The sequence below is a fragment of the Trachurus japonicus genome, chromosome 17, assembly GCF_045865225.1.
Source record: "Trachurus japonicus isolate A0001 chromosome 17, Traja_1.0".
Taxonomy (NCBI): domain Eukaryota; kingdom Metazoa; phylum Chordata; class Actinopteri; order Carangiformes; family Carangidae; genus Trachurus; species Trachurus japonicus.
The window spans coordinates 32,246,258-32,265,803 of record NC_140923.1 but is presented as its reverse complement, the minus strand read 5'-3'; the positions used below and the strand labels follow the sequence as shown (position 1 = coordinate 32,265,803).

The 19,546-nt window shown below is 40.7% G+C and overlaps 1 protein-coding gene across 2 annotated transcripts; it reads left to right on the top strand.

Moving 5' to 3' along the window:
• The first annotated feature begins 2,666 nt into the window (after positions 1 to 2,666).
• Positions 2,667 to 7,832, top strand: LOC146971110 (transferrin receptor protein 1-like). Of its 2 annotated transcripts, none has more exons than XM_085805170.1 (16): positions 2,667 to 2,891; positions 3,157 to 3,340; positions 3,450 to 3,675; positions 3,773 to 3,895; positions 4,004 to 4,099; positions 4,257 to 4,396; positions 4,762 to 4,913; positions 5,016 to 5,135; positions 5,275 to 5,360; positions 5,661 to 5,724; positions 5,862 to 5,929; positions 6,017 to 6,081; positions 6,202 to 6,295; positions 6,387 to 6,608; positions 6,824 to 6,982; positions 7,222 to 7,832. In XM_085805170.1, the coding sequence occupies exons 1-16, from the start codon at positions 2,702 to 2,704 to the stop codon at positions 7,462 to 7,464; spliced, it is 2,232 nt and encodes a 743-aa protein (XP_085661296.1). In that variant the 5' UTR covers positions 2,667 to 2,701; the 3' UTR covers positions 7,465 to 7,832. The 2 variants fall into 2 exon arrangements, with proteins under 2 accessions (XP_085661296.1, XP_085661297.1); XM_085805171.1 differs by having other exon boundaries at positions 3,773 to 3,899; positions 4,008 to 4,099.
• Positions 7,833 to 19,546: the final 11,714 nt, after the last annotated feature.

The window sequence follows — 19,546 nt, the reverse complement described above, 5'->3', positions numbered from 1 at the left end:
ACAGATAACATGATTCACGTCAACAAGCTAAAAAAAGCCTTGATCCTCCTACTTTTTTCTAGTGAAGATAGATATATTAATGAATGCTTTCACAGAATATGAGCACATATTCAAAAAACATAAAAGCAACACAGCAGCTGCAAAAGAACGCAAGGTCACATGGTGGAAAAGTTGTTGACTGAGTCAAGACGTGAGTACTAACTTTATAAAAAAGTTATTATCTGTTCCACTTATTTAGCATTTATTCATTTATTTATTCATTTTTTAAAGCTATATTTTTGGGGGCTTTTTTGCCATTAATGGACAGGATAGTTGATAGAGACAGTAAACTGGGAGGCAGAGAGGGGGGTAATGACACGCAGGATAGGGCCGCTCGGTGCAGGATTTGAACCGGGGTCGCCTACAGTGAGGACTAGTCTCAACACATGTGGCGGGTGCTCTACCAACTGAGCTAAACACTGCCCCTCTGTCTAGCATTTATATTCTATATGTATGTTCATATCTACAGTATCAATTGAACAGGCACAAACTAACAACTTGGCAGCAACTAAAGATGAAATAAAAATATATAATGTGGTAGGCTATAATTTCATTTAAGCAGTCGCAAAGTTACCTGCCCCACCAACTTAAACAGCATTGGTTGCATTTAACATGTGATATCAGAATCAGAATAAGGCAATAAGTCCAAACACTGTCTATTTAGAAGCAACAGCTATGCCTTTATACATACAAGTTTCCAAATGTGCTTTCCCTAGACTACTGGATGTATTCAAATGTGCCTCTATCTCTATCATGAAATGTATACAAAATTAAGAGCAACATGTATAACCTATTTCTTCTTCAAATAAAGAGTTTAATAAGAGATTTGCCTCTATAACATGATGGGGGATGTGCCTGCGTGCAGTCTATGCATATAATCATAGAGCTAGAAACCCTATAGTCTTTTAGGTCTCTAGGTTTAGTAGTACTACTACATTCATTGTAGTTAGACTACCAGCTCTGTGAAATAGCTCTTTGACATCAAGGGGCAAAGGGCCAGGAGGAACTGCCTCTTTGCCCCTTGATGCCCAAAGTGCTCTTCTGTCTGTGCTGTTTTTTTTTTTTTTTTGTGTGTGTGTGTGTGTGTGTGTTTTTTTTTTTTCTTTTGAGCACCTGCCCCTCAGAAGAACTCTGCACAGGCCTGTTTCTCACAGCCTGACACAGTTGCTTTGGACACTTGCTTCGCAACACCGATGTCATGTAAAAACTTAAATTAGCAAAACAAATAAATAAACAAACAAAGCAAAACAATAAAAACAAAAAAAGAAAGGAAGAAAAAGGAAAAGAGAAACAAAACGAAGAACAAATTCAAAGCAAATTCTTTATTGAGCGCATGTCCACGATGTGTCATATGAGCGATGTGAGGGCTGAGAATATTGTTCAGGTAAATTGACAATGCAGAAAAACGGAGACACTCAAACAAATAGTCAGTAAACATCCAATCAGGGTCTAATAATCCTCTCCCATTCTCTTGTGTTGGTGCTTCGTTATCAGTTTTTTCTTCCACTACAGCACTCACCATCTGCCACTGCTTTAGATAAAGAAGAGGAGAAATTAGTTGAAGAAAACCTGCCAGCAGGTTAGGCATATGAGTATGTTGCCCTGACTCAGTGCCAAGCTGAACTGGCTTTGTTAAGCTGGAAACCTAGAGTTTCTTTCAACTCTGAGACAACCAACTTTGATTTTTTTTTTATACTGGTGCTCTCATTAGAGATATCCTAAAGGCCACATGATGTATATCTGCAGTGGAATACATATCAGTGCAGGCAGGGATTTGAATATTCACATCATTGTCTTTGCCTGAGAAACCCTACATTGGTACGCTACTTCCCCTTACTGACAGTGACCTCACTTTGACTTTATGGTTTCTTTTTTATTTCATAAGAAGAGAGCAGACAGAAGCGAAAGCCGCAAAGAGTAGACACTTGTGTCAGCTGAACATTTAGTAAGTAACTCTTGAATTTTCAGTTAACCTTATGAATGTAATGCAAAAAACTGTAGTCTGCTTACATGTCAGACAAACTTTAAGAAAATGACAGAGATCTGAAGCACTAAATTTGTACAAACATATTTTTAAAATTCATTTGAACTCGCAATTCCTGAAATAATTGGATGAATTGGATTGCTGGTTCCACTGCTAAACTGTGTACAAGAAAAGGCTGAAATTGAACTTGATTGCTGGAAACTGATCAGCATTGTCAGTGTAAATGTCCAAGAGGGTAACCAATAGTGTAGCCCGGTAAAGGCTACACAAGCATTATAGAACCAGAGTTACATCTGCTAACTTTCAACATGTGATCAAACTTCTTTTCTATATAGGCTACGTGTCCTGAGGTTCTAAAACGGCCAAGAGGAAATTTCACAACCTGACAACCTGGTCTTCTTATTGATTAAACAGGCTAAAACACTAACAGGCTGTATATTGATATTTGTAAAGCCATTAGCTACAATGTTGTAAACTTTTTTTATTAGGTGAAACTTATCATAACGCTGTACGAAACACTGTTTTGTTGAATGTTGGAACACTTTCAGGATGAACTTGCTCATTGCTCATTGGGTCCAGCTTTATGTCCATCAACAATAACATACTGTATTGGAATTTTCTCCTTTCAGTTTAACGAGGAACACACAGAACCATTCACATTCAAATTTGCTACATAACATGGAGAGTAAGCTTGACAGTAGTGTGGTGGAGAAGATACTGTCGCCTGACATGGACAAGGAAGATGAAGGAGGAGTGAGGGATCATTTCAGTTTCAACTCCCGCAAACCAAATGTGACTCAAAGGTGTGGACATACACCCATGAAGCCCTGCTTCATGGCATCTGCAACCATCCTCATCTTTATTATTGGTAAGAGGGCCAAGGAATAAAGAAGAAGCCTTTAAACAAAGACTGCATCACTAAAATAATGTGTGGAGTTCCACATGGAGTAATCATAAGACCACTACTCTGTATTGATATTAATCTGTTTTAGTGTTTTAATTGGAAGACTTGGTGTCTTTCCCCAACCATGCAGACAACACATAGCTTTATGTACCTGTGTCTCCTGATGTGTGCTTGTTTTGGTCCCAGTTGACTCTGGTTGTCCCTCATTTTAAACCACTGCTTCTTTCAGGATACTTCATTGGCTACCTGGTCCATCAAAAGAAGGACCCGGCTCCCAACCCTGTAGTGTCGGTGATCCCTTTTGAACAAGCTGTTAAACACGAGACAGGTGCTGCCCCCCTAATGGACTGGGATGATGTCAAAGCACTTTTGGCTGAAAAACTCAGTGAATCCAAATTTGAATCTGTCTTTAGGTAAGCCTAAATTTTTCGGCCGGGCAGTGATGACTTCTTTTTCTAAAAATCATAGTTTTAACTCTGCCATTTTCCTTTTCCTGTCATGTTTGGTTTTCTCTGTCATCAGTGAGTTTACCAGTCTCAACCACCGAGCTGGTTCTCCTGGTGATGAAGATTTAATGAACAAGGTGAACAATAGGTTTAAAGAGTACGGCATGGACACCTGGACTGATGAGCACTTTGTTAGGGTTCAGGACCCTCCAGCTTCTGGCTCCAACAGAGTTGTTTTCAAGAACGGGATTGAGGAGTGTCCAACTGGATTTCTGTCCTACAGTGCCAGTGGATCAGTAACGGTAATCTACAAGATAAATTAAAGCAGAGATTTTTTTTTCATAAGAAAGGTAATTCCCTAATTTTATTTCTCTCTTTTTTTTTCTTTCTTCGGCCCAGGGTGCTGTTGTGTATGCGCACTATGGGCAGCAAGTGGACTTCACATCGCTGCAGGGCAAGAATGTCAACCTGAATGGCAAGGTCCTGCTGGTCAGAGCTGGTAGGCTCAGTTATGCTAAGAAGGTGGGTGGTTTTAGTAAGACATTTAAATATGTAGATTTTATGTGCTTTTCCCCTCAGTTGCTCTAAAGTATGAAATTCTGAACCTTGCTTGTATCTTTTTGCTTACAGGTAGCCAATGCTGCCAAAATGAACGCCTCTGCTGTGTTGATCTATGCAGACCCCACAGATTACTCTATCGGAGAGACAACTCAGCTGTATGGACATGTGAGTGTGGACTGAAACAGAGATTAGAGATCGTACTTATTTTGAGACATAATCAGTTGTGTTGGTGCCGTGACAACAAACAAACAAATGACAAAAGCATTTGTTGTCAACTGTTGTGCTGGTCAAACTTCATAAGTCTTCCTTGTGTCTGTCACAGGTCCACTTGGGGTCAGGGGATCCCTACACCCCAGGCTTCCCCTCCTTCAACCACACTCAGTTTCCTCCCGTCCAGTCTTCAGGTCTACCAACAATCTTGGCTCAGACCATCACAACAGCCACGGCAACTAAGATTATGCAGTAAGACCCGGACACACTGTGGACCATCTGAAATGATGATGAAAACTTGAAATATTCACTCTACAAACGGGGCGGTGCGTGGCGCAGTGGTTGAGGCGGCCGCCCCATGTGGAGGCTCCGGTCCTCGACGCGGGCATCCCCGGTTCGGGTCCCGCGTCAGGCGGACCTTTCCTGCATGTCATTCCCCCTCTCTCTGCCTCCCCCTTTCCTGTCTATCTCACTATCCAATAAAAGCCAAAAGCCAAAAATATACTTAAAAAAAAACAAAATTCACTCTACAAACTGTACTATCTGATGATGTAAAGTGGGATATAGAAATATGTGTCTCAGTAGTGGCTGACATGTTTATTATGTGTGTCCAACAGGCAGCTGGGGGGTCAGAGTGCACCTGCAGAATGGGGAAGCTACTACAAACTGGGAGATGATACAGATGTGATCACTGTGGAGGTCAACAACGTCCTCACTGAAAAGAGCATACACAATGTCTTTGGTGCCATCAAAGGCTTTGTGGATGCAGGTAAGATGCTACTTTAACAAGACAGACATGAGATCAGGTCAGTTGAATGTCAGTGAGTGTGTTGTGGTTGTCTTTTCTGATTGTCTCATGGTTAAATCTTAGACCGGTATGTGGTCATCGGTGCTCAGAGGGATGCCTGGGGTCCAGGTTTTGCAACATCAACTGTTGGCACCAGCGTGCTTGTTGAGCTGGCTCGTTCCATCTCAGACATGGTGAAGAATGGTGAGTCTCAGTCTTGATGACAGCTGCTGTTTCTGATGAGAAATGATTTTGACAGAAGTGACATGACATTAATATCAGATCCTGTTTAGTGAGGCCACTGCTCTTTTTGTTCATACTCATGTGTTATCCACTTGAACAGATGGATTCAAGCCAAGGAGGACCATTGTGTTTGCTAGCTGGAGTGCTGGAGAATATGGGAGTGTTGGCGCCACCGAGTGGTTGGAGGTGAGAACTGCATGATGTTTGAAACTGTTGAACAAGAAAGTCTTGGATTAGATTGGATTGTACGTTATTGTCCCAAAGGGAAATTTGTTTTGGGCTCAGAGCCACTGCATACACAAAACAATACATAGGAGACATTCATACAAAGTACTTTAACACCTTTAACACACATTCAAAACAGTGAAGGGTGCTTCCACTCTATTACAAGTAAATCAATAAAATCAGTAAATCCGTACAACTGATCAAACCAGCACAACAATGAGTAATGTTACTGACTGTTTTTTGTACTTGTTGCATTTCTAGGGTTATCTGACTTCTCTGAACATGAAAGCCTTCTCCTACATCAACCTGGATGGTGTTGTAACAGGTATTTACTTCTCTTTTACAAACATCTTTGACATCTTGTCCACATTATATGAATAGTTAGAAAAATGGCTGTAACTGATATTGACATCTAGAACTGTAATGTGTTAAAGGACACTTCACTCCAATGTTCTTCTCCAGGTCGCAGTGGATTTAAAGTAGCAGCCAGTCCCTTGATGCACAGCCTGATTGAGAGCACTCTGAAGGAGGTGAACTCAGCAATTCAATACAATCCATTCATGTCATTTAGTCAAGTTTTTCAGAAAAATGAATGTATTCAATTGTTTTGTCCTCAGGTGAAATTTGACAACACTCAGTCTCTTATCTCTCAGTTTGGGAAGAGCAACTGGGAATCGGACATGTAAGTCTTTTACATTCTCCTCTACAGTCTCAGTGTTTCATTACCTCCATGACTACCAAACTTTTCTCATACTCATTTTTAGCAAATGGTCACGGCTTCTTTTTCATGTTTATCTTCCAGTTTGGAGCCTCTGAAACCAGACAACGCTGCATATCCTTTCCTGGCCTTCTCTGGCATTCCCTCACTCTCATTTAGATTTGCTGCTGGTAACTCAGTAAGTCGTCCTGGTGTTCCAAAATTAAATAAGAGTTTTGACAACCCTGTTCATTGACCTAACTCATTCTAATGTTCTTCTCCTCCTTTAGCACTACCAGTACTTTGGCACACTGGAGGACAACCAGCTGAAGCTGAACAGCGCCACAGCCAACAATGTTCCTAAGCTGGCTGTAGCATCAGCCCAGTTTGCAGGTCACATAGCTCTGAGGCTGGTCCATGATCATCTGCTGCAGATGGACCTGGGGAAATACGAGAAGCTCATACGTACTCGTGTGGCACAAATCAATGTGAAAGTCAAGAGTGTTCAGAGAGTGAGTGGCAAATGAAAATAATGTTTACCTTCAATTTCCAACTGTATATACTGTTTTGTACTTTACTCTGTAAAGTACATTTTTCTGCCATTTAATTATTATTTTGTTCCATTGCTGTTAAAAAATAACCAGATGTCCCTGGAAGATGCTCATCTATTTAATTGAGTTAATTCAGTTCACTAACTAAGCGGTGTTGATGCTGTGTCTGCTTCCAGGCTCAGCCTCAGCTGTTGCCCAAGGCCCTGACAGTGCAGTGGTTGATCTCAGCCTATGGCTCCTACGGCCGTGCCTCTCGTGCCCTGGCAACAGAAGTCCAGAACAGTGACCTGGAGGACACTGAGAAGTACCGCATCATCAATGACCGCATCATGACGGTAAGATCTCTACAGTTTGGGATCATTGTTGAGATACTCTGTAGAAATGCAACACTCACACACAGTCATGTGCAGAGGCCAGTCCAGGTTATTTGCTGATCAGAACGTGGTGGAAGGCAGTGATGGTGCTGATATTAAAGGCTGTTCAGCAGTGCATAGAGTGTAAAATAACCACCCTAAAAGACATGACATAATTAAATGCATTTATGTGAACGTCCTTCTCTCCCGTGTTTCTGCAGGTGGAAAGGAACTTCCTGTCGCCCTACGTGTCTCCCAGAGATAGTCCCTTCCGCCACATCCTGCTGGGCTCCGGCCCCCACACTCTCACAGCTCTGTCCGACCATCTTGATGCGCTCAGGACCGACGCCCCTGAGGCTGACGCCGACCTGTTCCACAACCAGTTTGCCCTGGCTACCTGGACCATTCAGGGCTGTGCCAACTCACTAGCAGGCGACATCTGGTCCTTGCATAATGAAATCTAAAATAATTTCCCCTCCCTACTCCTCTGTTCATGGTTTGGCCCTCTTATCACAACTGGCAGTGTGAAAACCAGTAGGCTGTTTTGATTCACCAACAGTCCCAGTTGCAGTCACAGTAATGATAACATGTGCATAAGCCTCCTGCCTTAACAAAGAAGTTCAGTAGGTCTTTTTTTCCCACTTTGGAAAGAGAAATAATTCAAATAATATTTCAAATCATTTAACATGTGGTACTTGAATACCACAGTCTTGAACACATTGGTGCTAGTAACAACTACCTGTATAAATGCCTGTGTTACGTGGCAGTACTATTCAAATTGGTGATACCCTCTGCATGAAAGAGATACAGTCAAAGTGATACTTTTCAGTGCAGTATGTGGAAGAAAATTCTTATTCAGTGTAGATCAAAACCTCATGAATGTCTCTGATTCATTCACTCAACACACCTTCTTGTCTAGGTCTTTGTTTCTCTGATACAATTACCTTTCCTTCTTACTCTTGATAATTAAGTTGTATGTCTCATGCTAATTCCATCAGGACCTTGACATGCAAATGCCTTTGTTTCCCTTGTAACCCTATGTACCCCCCCTTCCTTGTAACTGTATATCTGTCCCCTTGCCCTTCATTCTGGGTCAGTCTATTGTCGCAGACGCGCTCTGTGTCAGTAGGCTCACCGTTTTCCGGATTACTATTAAATTCACCACACCACAGCATACTTTGGGTCTGAACTGCTGAATTTTCTACAACAAATGGTGCCGTGACCCGGATGGCAACACACTTCCAAGGAGACTCCTTCTTCCAGACCAGAGGATCCACCAGAGACTTGAGAACCCAAATTAACTAGAGGTAAGGGAGCCTTTTAAAAACCCAATTGTGGTCGCTGTGTGGTCTGATGGCCTGTGAAGTTGGAGTCCCAAAGAAGTTGACGCCATCCGATTGTATGTAAGTCTGCTGTGTGGTGGTGAAAAGAGGGGTTAAAGCTTTTGTGAAATATGGAGTAGAGGTTACTCCCCAAGGTTTGATTGATTAAAAAAAAAAATTGAAAGAATTTATCCATGGTTTAAAGGGTTGAGTAGTGGGTACTCCCCGGAGGCTGAGTAGTGGGTACTCCCTCTTAAATGAGTCGATGCTTTCTCTCGTGAATGTATAGAAATACTAGGACTTCATAACCCCACACCAGGTTTTGAGGTTACATTGTTTTTCTAGCCTTTAGAATTTGACTTGCTCTCCTATCGGTAAAGCATTCCAGGGACGGGAATACTCATAAAAATGCATGCTATGTGTCTAAGTACTTGTGAATACTTAGGAAAACTCGAATTTCATTCCCCACAACACAGAGTTTGAGATTGCTTGTTCTTCTAGCCCTAAAATCGATGATTCTTTTAGTGGTCAAACTATTCCTGGGAAAGAAAGACTAATTCCGGCCAAGAAAATTAAAAAAAGAAAGACAAAAAAAAAAGGGGGGCCGAAGTGCAGCTGCAACGGAAAATAAAATGGGCCTTGTATATATTTTATGTTAACAACCCTTAGTAGAACCCCAGATTTCCTTTTGTGTCATTTTGTCTTGTTTTGTTTTATTTTGCTTTCTACTATTAATAAGTAAGATTGTTGAAAGAACTGGGAAATGTAACATGGTTGAAGGTATTGAAATGTGTAAATTTACTGAGAGAATTGAGACGTGAATATTTATGGAAAATTTGATGTAATTTTACCTTGGGAGATCCAACATAATAGAAAATGGGAAGTTGTTTAAGTAGAGGGTTAGAGAGAGATTTGAGTGGTCCTGTAAAGTACATGCGTGATAATTATGGTAAAGAAAGCATTAAATTTGTTGCAATTTGGACTAAAATAACTGTAGATGATGGACTTCTAAAATTTCCCCAAAATAGCACTTTTGATCGAACGCGATTAGAAAACCTAAAAGAGAGGTTAAGCTCTCGTAGAGATAGAAATAAACATTTCTTCTCTCTTAGACTTTGGAGAGATGAAAGTCGACGTCGCCATACAGACTCTCAATTGGCTTCACTTTCTGATCAAAATAAGAAATTGGTAGCTCAATTGGAAGAAAAAAAAAAAAAAAAAAGACACAACGCAATTGGAAGAAAGAAAAAAAAAAAACACAACGCAAACAAAAAATTAAATTAAACGATCACACAAATGTAACTTCTAAAATTAAAAAATGTAATATTTGAACGGTAACAAAAAGTGAAATGAGGGAAAAGTCTGTAAATCATGAAATGTTAAAAGAATGTTTACAGATGGCGAAAGCAACACAAGAATTGCTTCTTTAAAAAAAAAAAAAAAAGAAAGAAAAATGTAACTCACACTGACACTACAGCACCAAGCTCGTAGATTTCCTTTTGTTTGTTTCCACAGTTGGCAGCTTTGAAGCCTGGATCCTGACCTTGAAGACATCCCACCGATTCATCCCTCAGCCCACCATAGAACTCTACGATACCCAACAAGACAAGAGAAACCGACTCCTCCAACGTGACAAAAAAAAAAAATAATAATAATAATAATAATTCAGGAGCAGCTCATCCTAATGCATCTGTTCAACTACAAAACTCTCCAGACCCCTCTTCTACAATTGCACACAGACTGTGTCATCCCAATCGAGATACAGCCTTCAACATGCCCACGACTGAAGTATCTGGACCAGAAGATACAGAATTTGGTTTTCTGTGTAAGGACTTCTACTGACATCAACACAGTCTGGAAACATGGACAACCCAGTCATGAACGCAGAAGAAGAGGACGTGGCCGACACAGAAAACTGGGGACATTGGACATTGGGTATGAAAACTTTCTCACAAGAACATCATCAACTGAAGCAAACAAAGACTGAGGATGATCGGGGGTTTGTCGAAGGGAAATGGATCCTTGCTGACAAGCTTGACCAACCTGTGAAACCTGAGAAAGGTACTGCACTACATTCACACACCCATAAAGTGTATAGATTATACACATCGCTACAAATTGTGTTTGAACACTGACACTAGTTATGAAAGAACTGAGAAAAAATTATGTGTTGTGTTCATCAGGTCAAAATAGTTACAGATACCATTACCATCCCACTTAAATGTGCAGATGGACCAAATGCCCTATTAACCTGATGGGCAGATACTTGATGTGCAAATTAGGCCTTTGTCTGGTCTCAACCCCAGATGTAGCAAAACAAACTGATCTAATTTGGAGCCAAATGTTTTTCACACTACTTTGTTCACCACACCCTAGACCTGCAGTATGCATATCAATGGAAATTGCAACCCTTAACGGCCTTTTCCAAGCTTGTTACAGAAGCCAGAAAAACAGTTTTGACACCAGAGGAACTGCATTGAACCTCTTGTGTCACCAGGACCTGATGAGACATTTGAAAAAGGTTGGTTGGGAAAGAGAGTTGATACTGGAACACACATCTACCGGACAACACAGATGTGCTTTATCATTCTCTCTCACACCAATTCAATTTTGACATGTACACCACGGACCATTTGATTCTATACATTTACACTTGCAATTAGAGAAAAGATTGGGACCCATTTAAGAAAACAATGTAAGCGCGCAGCCAATTGGCAAGAAAACATCTGATCAATCTATAGCTATTCTTAAGAGTTTAACATCTGTTGTGCACACTCAAAGAAAATCCAGCTGGTACCTAAAACACTTTTTAGGTTTGTTTGTTTGTTTGTTTGTATGTTTGTATGTTTGTTTTTGTCTGAAACAAGTTAAAACTATTTCAGCCCTACAGGAGGTCCCTAAGACACTGTGGGTTGTCAGTCACTATGATGTTTGGCCTCATATGAACCTATTGTGATCACTCCAAAATCAAGAAGCTATCGATTTACATAATGCCAGTCTTTGAGTCTTTTAAAGCAGTAGGAGTAATTGTTCCCTGTAAAGACTCCCCAGTTGGCACACCTTTGTTCACCTCTCCACAACACGATGACTAAAATTTGACACTGTACTTTTAGAAATGTCCAACATTACTGTCATAAGATGCAATATTTTTTTTAACCCTATCACTCTTTTCCCCCCCCACCAGATGATGGAAAAGAACATAACTGAATTGCTATCTTCCAACAGGTTGACTCCTGACTGGACCGACAAGAATAACCATTAACAAACTAACAAACTAACTAACTAACTAACCTGATTTGGTTCTTTCTTGTATTAGATCTGTTTAAGTTCACTCTCCTCTCACTATTTTACTCCCACTTTGCTAATGTGACACATGGGTAAAACCATGTGTCAAAAAGGGGGATATTGGATGTGTATGTTTTGTTTATACAACAGATGCAGCAAGTGAAAATCAGCCTTTTCACAACCAACGTCCACACCACTCCATGATTTCCAGCTGTGAAGATGGTCACTGCAGGAAGGAGCCAACAAAGGGACCAGCTGTGAACCAAAGCAACACAAAGAGGAACTCCATGGAATCAACAAGGACCATCCAGATGCATAGGTCCTTCTCCATCACACCTAAGACCCATCCAGCACATCTGAGGAGCAACACAGGCCTGATGGCCCAGAAGACGAAGAACCTCATTGAAACAACTTCACCTACCAACAGAGCTGAGGAGCAATGCAGAACCAACGACCGCATTGTGGCACCCACATCTCTGTACCCATGGCTGGTCCGAATGTCACATGGTTTCTCACATGTGAACAAAGGAGCAATGTGCCAAAAATGTGTTAAAGGACTGGTATGCACCAGGATTTACATCCTATGCAAAAGACTATTGTGAAAATTGTCTAATATGTCAACAGCATAACCCAGGGAAGACAACGCGAGTGGAAATGTCAACACATCCACCACCCCGGGACCCTTTCGAAGCCCTACAAATTGACTTTATCCACATGCCAAAATGTGAGGGATATGAATATGTTCTTGTATGCATTGACATGTTCTCCAACTGGCCTGAAGCCTGGCCTTGCAAGAAGGCTGACTCTACGTCTGTGGCGAAATGTTTACTGAAAGACATTGTTCCACGGTTTGGGATTCCACAAAACATCAACTCCGACAGAGGAAGTCATTTCACAGGACAAATAATGACTGAACTCTATCAAACATTGGGAATTAAACAAAGACTACACTGTCCATATCATCCACAATCCTCAGGGTTGGTTGAAAGACACAATGGCATCCTGAAGAACAAATTAGCCAAACTGTGTGCTGAAACGGGACTGAAATGGACAACACTTTTGCCTCTGGCCCTCATGTCAATGAGGTCCTCTCCTATCAGAAAACACAAACTCACACCTCATGAAATCATTACAGGGAGACCAATGACTGTACCAGTTCAACCTCGGAACTTCAAAGTGTAAGACGGTGCACAACCTACCGACAGAACACTCTTCAACAGGATCTTCAGGTGAATATGGACAATTTGCAGACATGCTTGGAAAATGCTCTATGCCACTTCCAAAAGGGATTTATTGGATTTGTGGCACAAAAGCTTTTGAGTATCTACCAAAGAACTGGTCTGGAACATGTGGTCTGGGCCATGTGATTCCAGCTATGAGAGTACTCCCAAAACCACCTGAGGTCCAGATTGTTAAAAGAGACTTGTATACACACACGCAGTCCACTTGGACAAGATTTTTTGGTGCCCTTATTCCAAACTATGGTGTCATGTCCGCTCTCGACCAGATAAGAGATCTTTCTCATGCTGTTGAAGATCTTGCCAACACCACTGCCAAGGGTTTGTCACTACTTTCACAGGAAGTAACTGCCATTAGAATTATGACTTTACAAAATCGTGCCGCACTGGACTATCTTCTAGCATCACAGGGTGGAACTTGCGCCATTATTGGAACAGAGTGTTGTGTTTTCATACCTGATAACAATACTACCCTACAAGTGATAACTAACCATATCAACAATATTGCAAATCAACTTCATCACCCAGATACCCCGGGTCTTTTTGGTTGGCTTAGAAACGAATTAGGATCAGTGGGTTACCTAATTCTTGAAAGTATGCTCCTTGCTTTTGGATTTGTTTGTTTTATTGGTCTCATAATACATTGTGTGAAATGTATTCTCTGTTACTCCATATCTAGAAACACCACTAACATCATGTTATCTACACCTTCTCAAGATCCTCCAAATGAGGAAGAGGATCCTAACTTCTTGTGCAATATTAGAATAGATTTTGAAGATGTCTAGATGGTGTATTATTAAAATTGGTTTAGTTTAAACTTTTACACTGTGATCTCTAATGATCACACTTTAAATTCCCTTTTCCTGTATTTCATTCTTGGTAATTTTACTTATATCTTCTCAATTATTTCTAATACTACTAAAATTTAAACATGTTTACAAACTGTTTTACTAAATTTACTTTGTATTTTTTGTTTTTACCTCATGGACACAATTGGTATGCTCATTACTTAAATTTCATTTGGATTGCGTCATTTTACTGTATGTTAGATTTTTCTCTCTTTGATAATTTCTCTAACCTTCTGATTTTATTTTTTTCTTTAAAAAAAAAAAAAAAAGGATGGATTGTGGAAGAAAATTCTTATTCAGTGTAGATCAAAACCTCATGAATGTCTCTGATTCATTCACTCAACACACCTTCTTGTCTAGGTCTTTGTTTCTCTGATACAATTACCTTTCCTTCTTACTCTTGATAATTAAGTTGTATGTCTCATGCTAATTCCATCAGGACCTTGACATGCAAATGCCTTTGTTTCCCTTGTAACCCTATGTACCCCCCCTTCCTTGTAACTGTATATCTGTCCCCTTGCCCTTCATTCTGGGTCAGTCTATTGTCGCAGACGCGCTCTGTGTCAGTAGGCTCACCGTTTTCCGGATTACTATTAAATTCACCACACCACAGCATACTTTGGGTCTGAACTGCTGAATTTTCTACAACAAGTATCAGGTCACACAGCGATGACTATTTACCAGCTCAGAGGTTAGTAAACAGAAAAGGGCAGTGTGATGTAATAAGTTATGGATGTCCATTTGATTACCATGATAATTTCTCCTCGCTCTTTGTCTCATTTTAATTGGATTGTTTCTTTTGGTTGTGTATGGAACTGATATAGAAGGTCGTCAGCTTTAAAGAAATCATGATACAAACATGGGACCACTGTGGTTACAGTGGTGTGGTTCAGTTTTTCCAGAAGACATGGCCACTCTGCAATGTGTGTTTTGTTTTTTTAGTGATCCTTGTCGGTGTGAAAGTACACTCTACCTTCTATTTTGATGTGTTCATCATACTTGTTAAGAGATTTCCTTGTGCCTTTTTGTTTTGTGACTGTGTTATAGAACAAAGTTTCTACATGCAGTACTGAAAGGACTTTTTGAGGATGAATATTTGGCTTGTTTCTGACATTTCTCTTTTTCCCCTGTTTCTGCTAGAATCTGAAGTTACTGGTGTAAAATGCCTGTTCTGCTCCAACACTTTTTAGATCAAGTTACAAGAAAGATGAAATTTGTGACAATGAAAGGAAAAAAAGCATCAGTTTAAATGGGTTTAAAAATGACACTGAATGTTACAGTAGTTGACCTGGTGCTCCTTTCTTTAGCTCATCTGCTCAAGTCTGGTCAGAAGGCCCCAATGGATTTCTAATGTTTTATCATGAGAACCACCTGATGTTAGGCCTCTGCAGAACACATGTTTTATTTGTTCACCACTGATAGATGCTGGACTACAATGAAGTTACTTTCTTGAAAATAGCAACTTGCTGACCACCAGGAAAACCATAAACCAAATTGTTAATTGTTACGATGAGGATTCAGACAAAGAAAAATGTATTTATTTGATGATATTCAAAGTGTTGTCATTTATAAAGAATGAGTCTGAAAATTGTTAAAAGAAGTGCATTTTCCCATTAGATTTTATACAAGTTTGCTTTATTTGTTTTTTCCTGTTTCATGCTGCAATAAACTGTCATCATAGTTGAGCCTTGATTATTACTTCACCTATAATTAGTGTGAATGCTGAAAGCCATCGGGACATTATCGGAATGATTTTTCTCTTTTCAAAAAGTCATACTTTTTGCAATATTCAACTATTTCTGATTTTTTTTCCCCATAGAGAATGCATTGGATCAGTCTTGAAACTCTTCAAATCTTCTTACTTCTTTCAGCCTCTAACTGGGCGTTCACACCAAAAGCGACCGGAGCGACCGTGGCGACCAGCTGCCATTCATTTTCAATGTACACTGGCGACGAGGAGCGACGAGGAGCGACCGGCGGCGGGAGCGACGCGAGCGACGCGACGAGAGCGATGAAAGTTGGGAGAGATTGAACTTTATGCAAATGAGCAGCGGCGCGACCGCGGCGACAGCCAATAGCGGACTGGGATTCTCACATGAGGATTTCTGACAAATTTCACACTTTTCAATGAGTGTGTATGGTGTTGGGTCAGAGTGGGTGACATCATCATAGAGTGCAGGAGATCCAAAAAAGCGACTGGAACTTTTCTTCTGAAACTGCCAGCAAAGCTACAAATGACACTCTACACTCATGATTTTGGAAACAGTTTGTAGCCACACTTGTCTTCTGTCTCACAATGCCGTCAAAAATGCACAGAGACTCAGAGAATAATTTGAAATATTTTTTAAATGCAGCCTGGGTGCTCTCTCTCTGCCATTTACCCCAATGCAATTTCTTTCACAGCAGAGTAGTAGGAGCTCAACTTTGTAATTCACTGGAATGGGCATTATACTTTGTTGGATTTCATCAAAAAATAGTCACAAGTCACAAAAAAGTCCTCTACTTACTTGTTGTGGCTCATTTCCACTCTTTTCTTTTGTTTTTAAGCATCATTGAAAAATCTCACATTCATCAAAGTCTCAACCCTTCTTCTCCAGAAGTCTTTGAATGGGCCAGTGGTTAAGGTTCCTGCCATCCAACCCCAAGGTCACTGGTTTGAATCCAAGCTGAGTAATCTTGTTATGTTATGTTGAATTCTGCTCTCCTCCCCCACCTTCAATTGGTTACAGGTGTTCGTTAAGAGACTCATTAATTGCTAGTGCCACCGTTTGCAGCACATCATCACATTACACATGACAACATGCTTATGTGTGTGCTCTCTGTGGCAAAGTGGCAGAGTAAAAGTTTAGTGATCATGAGGTCATGGGTTCGATTCCTGCCTCAGTCATGTCACATCATTGCTTGACTTTTCATTCCAACTCAGCTGCCATTGGACAGTCCTTGATTCCTCATAGTATAAAGCTCATTGTAAACATGTCCTCTGTGGCCATATGGTTAGTGTGTCAGGTTACCAGTCCTGAAGTTGTGGGTTCAATTTCTGCCTTGGACATGTTTGTGTGTAATTCCGCGTGTCTTTGTCAACTTATTCAGCATGGTTCAGCAATGGCTTTCAGCATTCACACGTATTTCCTTCAGGAAATACCAATTCTAGTTCTTACAATTATCAATTTGACACATTCACAAAACTCATACAGTCTCCACTCACAGCAAACACATCAGTTGTACTTGAATAGAGAATAACAGTGTGAAACTGTGTTCTGTACTACAGAACAGCCTCATTTCTTCACAAACTGCTGGATGTGTAGTTATTAGTGTGAATGCTGAAAGCATGAATGCTTGTGAATGCTTCTTGTTCTTCCTCTCCGCCATTTTTCTTTATACTTATTAGTGTGAATGCTTTCAGCGTTACAGCATTCACACTATTGTTCTTCTGTTCGGCCATTTTCTTTATTCTCTTTTTATTAGTGTGAATGCTGATCACCTCATCCATTACAGTCTGGTTCAGCAGTCTTGATACACTTTCAAAGAAGAAATTACAGCGCATCATCAATAGAGCATCCAGAATCACTGGCTCCCCCTTACCATCACTTGAATCACTTCACCACAAACGGACACTGCGCAGAGCCCAAAAAATTGTCCTAGATCCCACTCACCCCGCACACTATGCCTTCCAGCTGCTCCCCTCTGGGAGACGCTACAGGACAATTGCCTCCAAAACAACCCGCTTCAGAAACAGTTTCATCCCCACTGCAATAAATATCCTGAACTCTGAACACTGTGGAACAAGCATGGCCCTACATAAGTTGTAATTGTATGTTTGTCTATACATGTTATATGTTTGGAACCTGTACCAATAAGCTGTATGGAAGCAAATTCCACCAGCCTGGCTGTGTGGTCATTAAAAGAATCAATCAATTCACACTATTGTTCTTCTGTTCAGCCATTTTCTTTATACTTATTCCAAGTTCTTCTTCCCTTTTTTGGTCTCTAACTAGTCCTTCATACTTTGTGCTATTTCAACAATTCATACATCAAATCGTGCAGCTTTTTCTGGAAATTATCAGAATGACTTTTCTCTTTTCAAATATTCATACTTTTTGCAATATTCAACTATTTCTGATTTTTTTTGGCCCATAGAGAATGCATTGGAACAGTCTTGAAACTCTTCAAATCTTCTTACTTCTTTCAGCCTCTAAAGCTTCAGCATACTTTCTGCTAGAGACTTCATTCAAATTCTGATCTGTAGACATTGTTCTATTGTATTCAACCTGTGTACAACTTTTTCATATCTTGTACCGTTTTTGAGATAAATCCTTTAAAAGCACACAAGGATTTTGTAGCGTCCCTGCAAACACTTCAACTGTGTTGTGAGTTTTTGCAGTGCATGTGCTGTCAAATATGAATTTGTAGTGTACTTGTGTCTGTGTGTGTTTTGTTAAGTTGCAGGGCGCTGAGCGTTCAGAGCCACCATGCTGAAGTGTACATTGTCCAGCTGAAGGCAAAGTTTGCAGGAAAAAGAAGATGCCACAAATTCCAGTCTTACGCCAAAATTGTGTTTTGAATAGATTTCATAATGACCAATAAATGCAAATATTTGGATAGAGGGGTGACTAATGGATAGATTACATGACACTGTCAATGTCACTTGGATGTTTATCAGCTTACATTACAAGCTATTGAATAAAACATTTAGCAGTGATCAAGCACAGTCTGTAGTTAATCTATCAGAACAACCAGGATCATCTTGCATATATATGTCCTTGGACTGTCCAGATTGAGCCATAGATCTTTTTCTCAAAAATACAACTGCTGCAGCAACGGCTACCACCGCCAGTCCCGCCACTATTCCCCCGGCTACAATGGCAGTGGTGTTAGAGTCTTTCTCTGGGTCCTGTGGAGGACTCTTTGGGCGTGGACTGCTGACTATTGTGTCCTGTATAACGACGCACCGAGCTTCATCACGAATGTATCCTTCAGTTTCATACTCCTCATCATCCCCTGTCTGCTTCTCATTGTAATCATATTCATAATCATCATCCGGCTCCGGCTCTTTGGGGTCTCTTGAAACGACACAGCGGTACACCCCTGCCAGATGAACAACATGGAAAATGATTTAGGCTGTTAATTATAGGTCATAAGATCTGGATGGTATAGCTCACATCTTTATGTGCAGCAAAACCTTTCTGGAACCGCATGTTTCTGAGAGAAGAACTGGTTGTTATTATTTTTTTAATTAGCTCCGTCAACTCGTGGGGGCGTGTCGACACGTCCAGACTTCCATACGTGCCTTCAGTCATATTTCGCAGCAAAAACATTAATAAACAGGAGGATTTAGCCTACAGTAGCCTGATATGTGCCAGTTATGCAGCAGCTAGTCCCTGTGAAGGAAGGTCTGACAACAAACGGACGTTGTACCTCACATGTAGGCTACGGACGGTGCCGCTATTTAAAAAAAAAGAAAGAAAAAAAAAAGCCAGTTCACAGTCACCTGTCACTCACCCACAGCTGACTGCGCTGTCAGAGGAGCTCTGCTGCTCCCTTCTCTTTAGACACTGGTGTTTGGCTGCACTCTGTAGGAGTTCAATATGAAGATCTAACCTCCATCTGAATAACGTTACCGGCCATGTGGCGCTGCTCCGCTAGTGGTGTGTTAACATCAAAAAAGAAAAAAAAAAGCGCTGTCAGGAGGGAGGCACGAGCCAAAAAAGTAATGATTGTTCACGAGTCTCAAAACACGAGTCCGAGTCGAGTCTGAAGTCTTTAGGGCACGAGTCCAAGTCAAGTCTGAAGTCTCTGTGTGTGCGACTTAAGTGCGACTCGAGTTCGAGTCGCAAACTCGAGTCCCCATCTCTG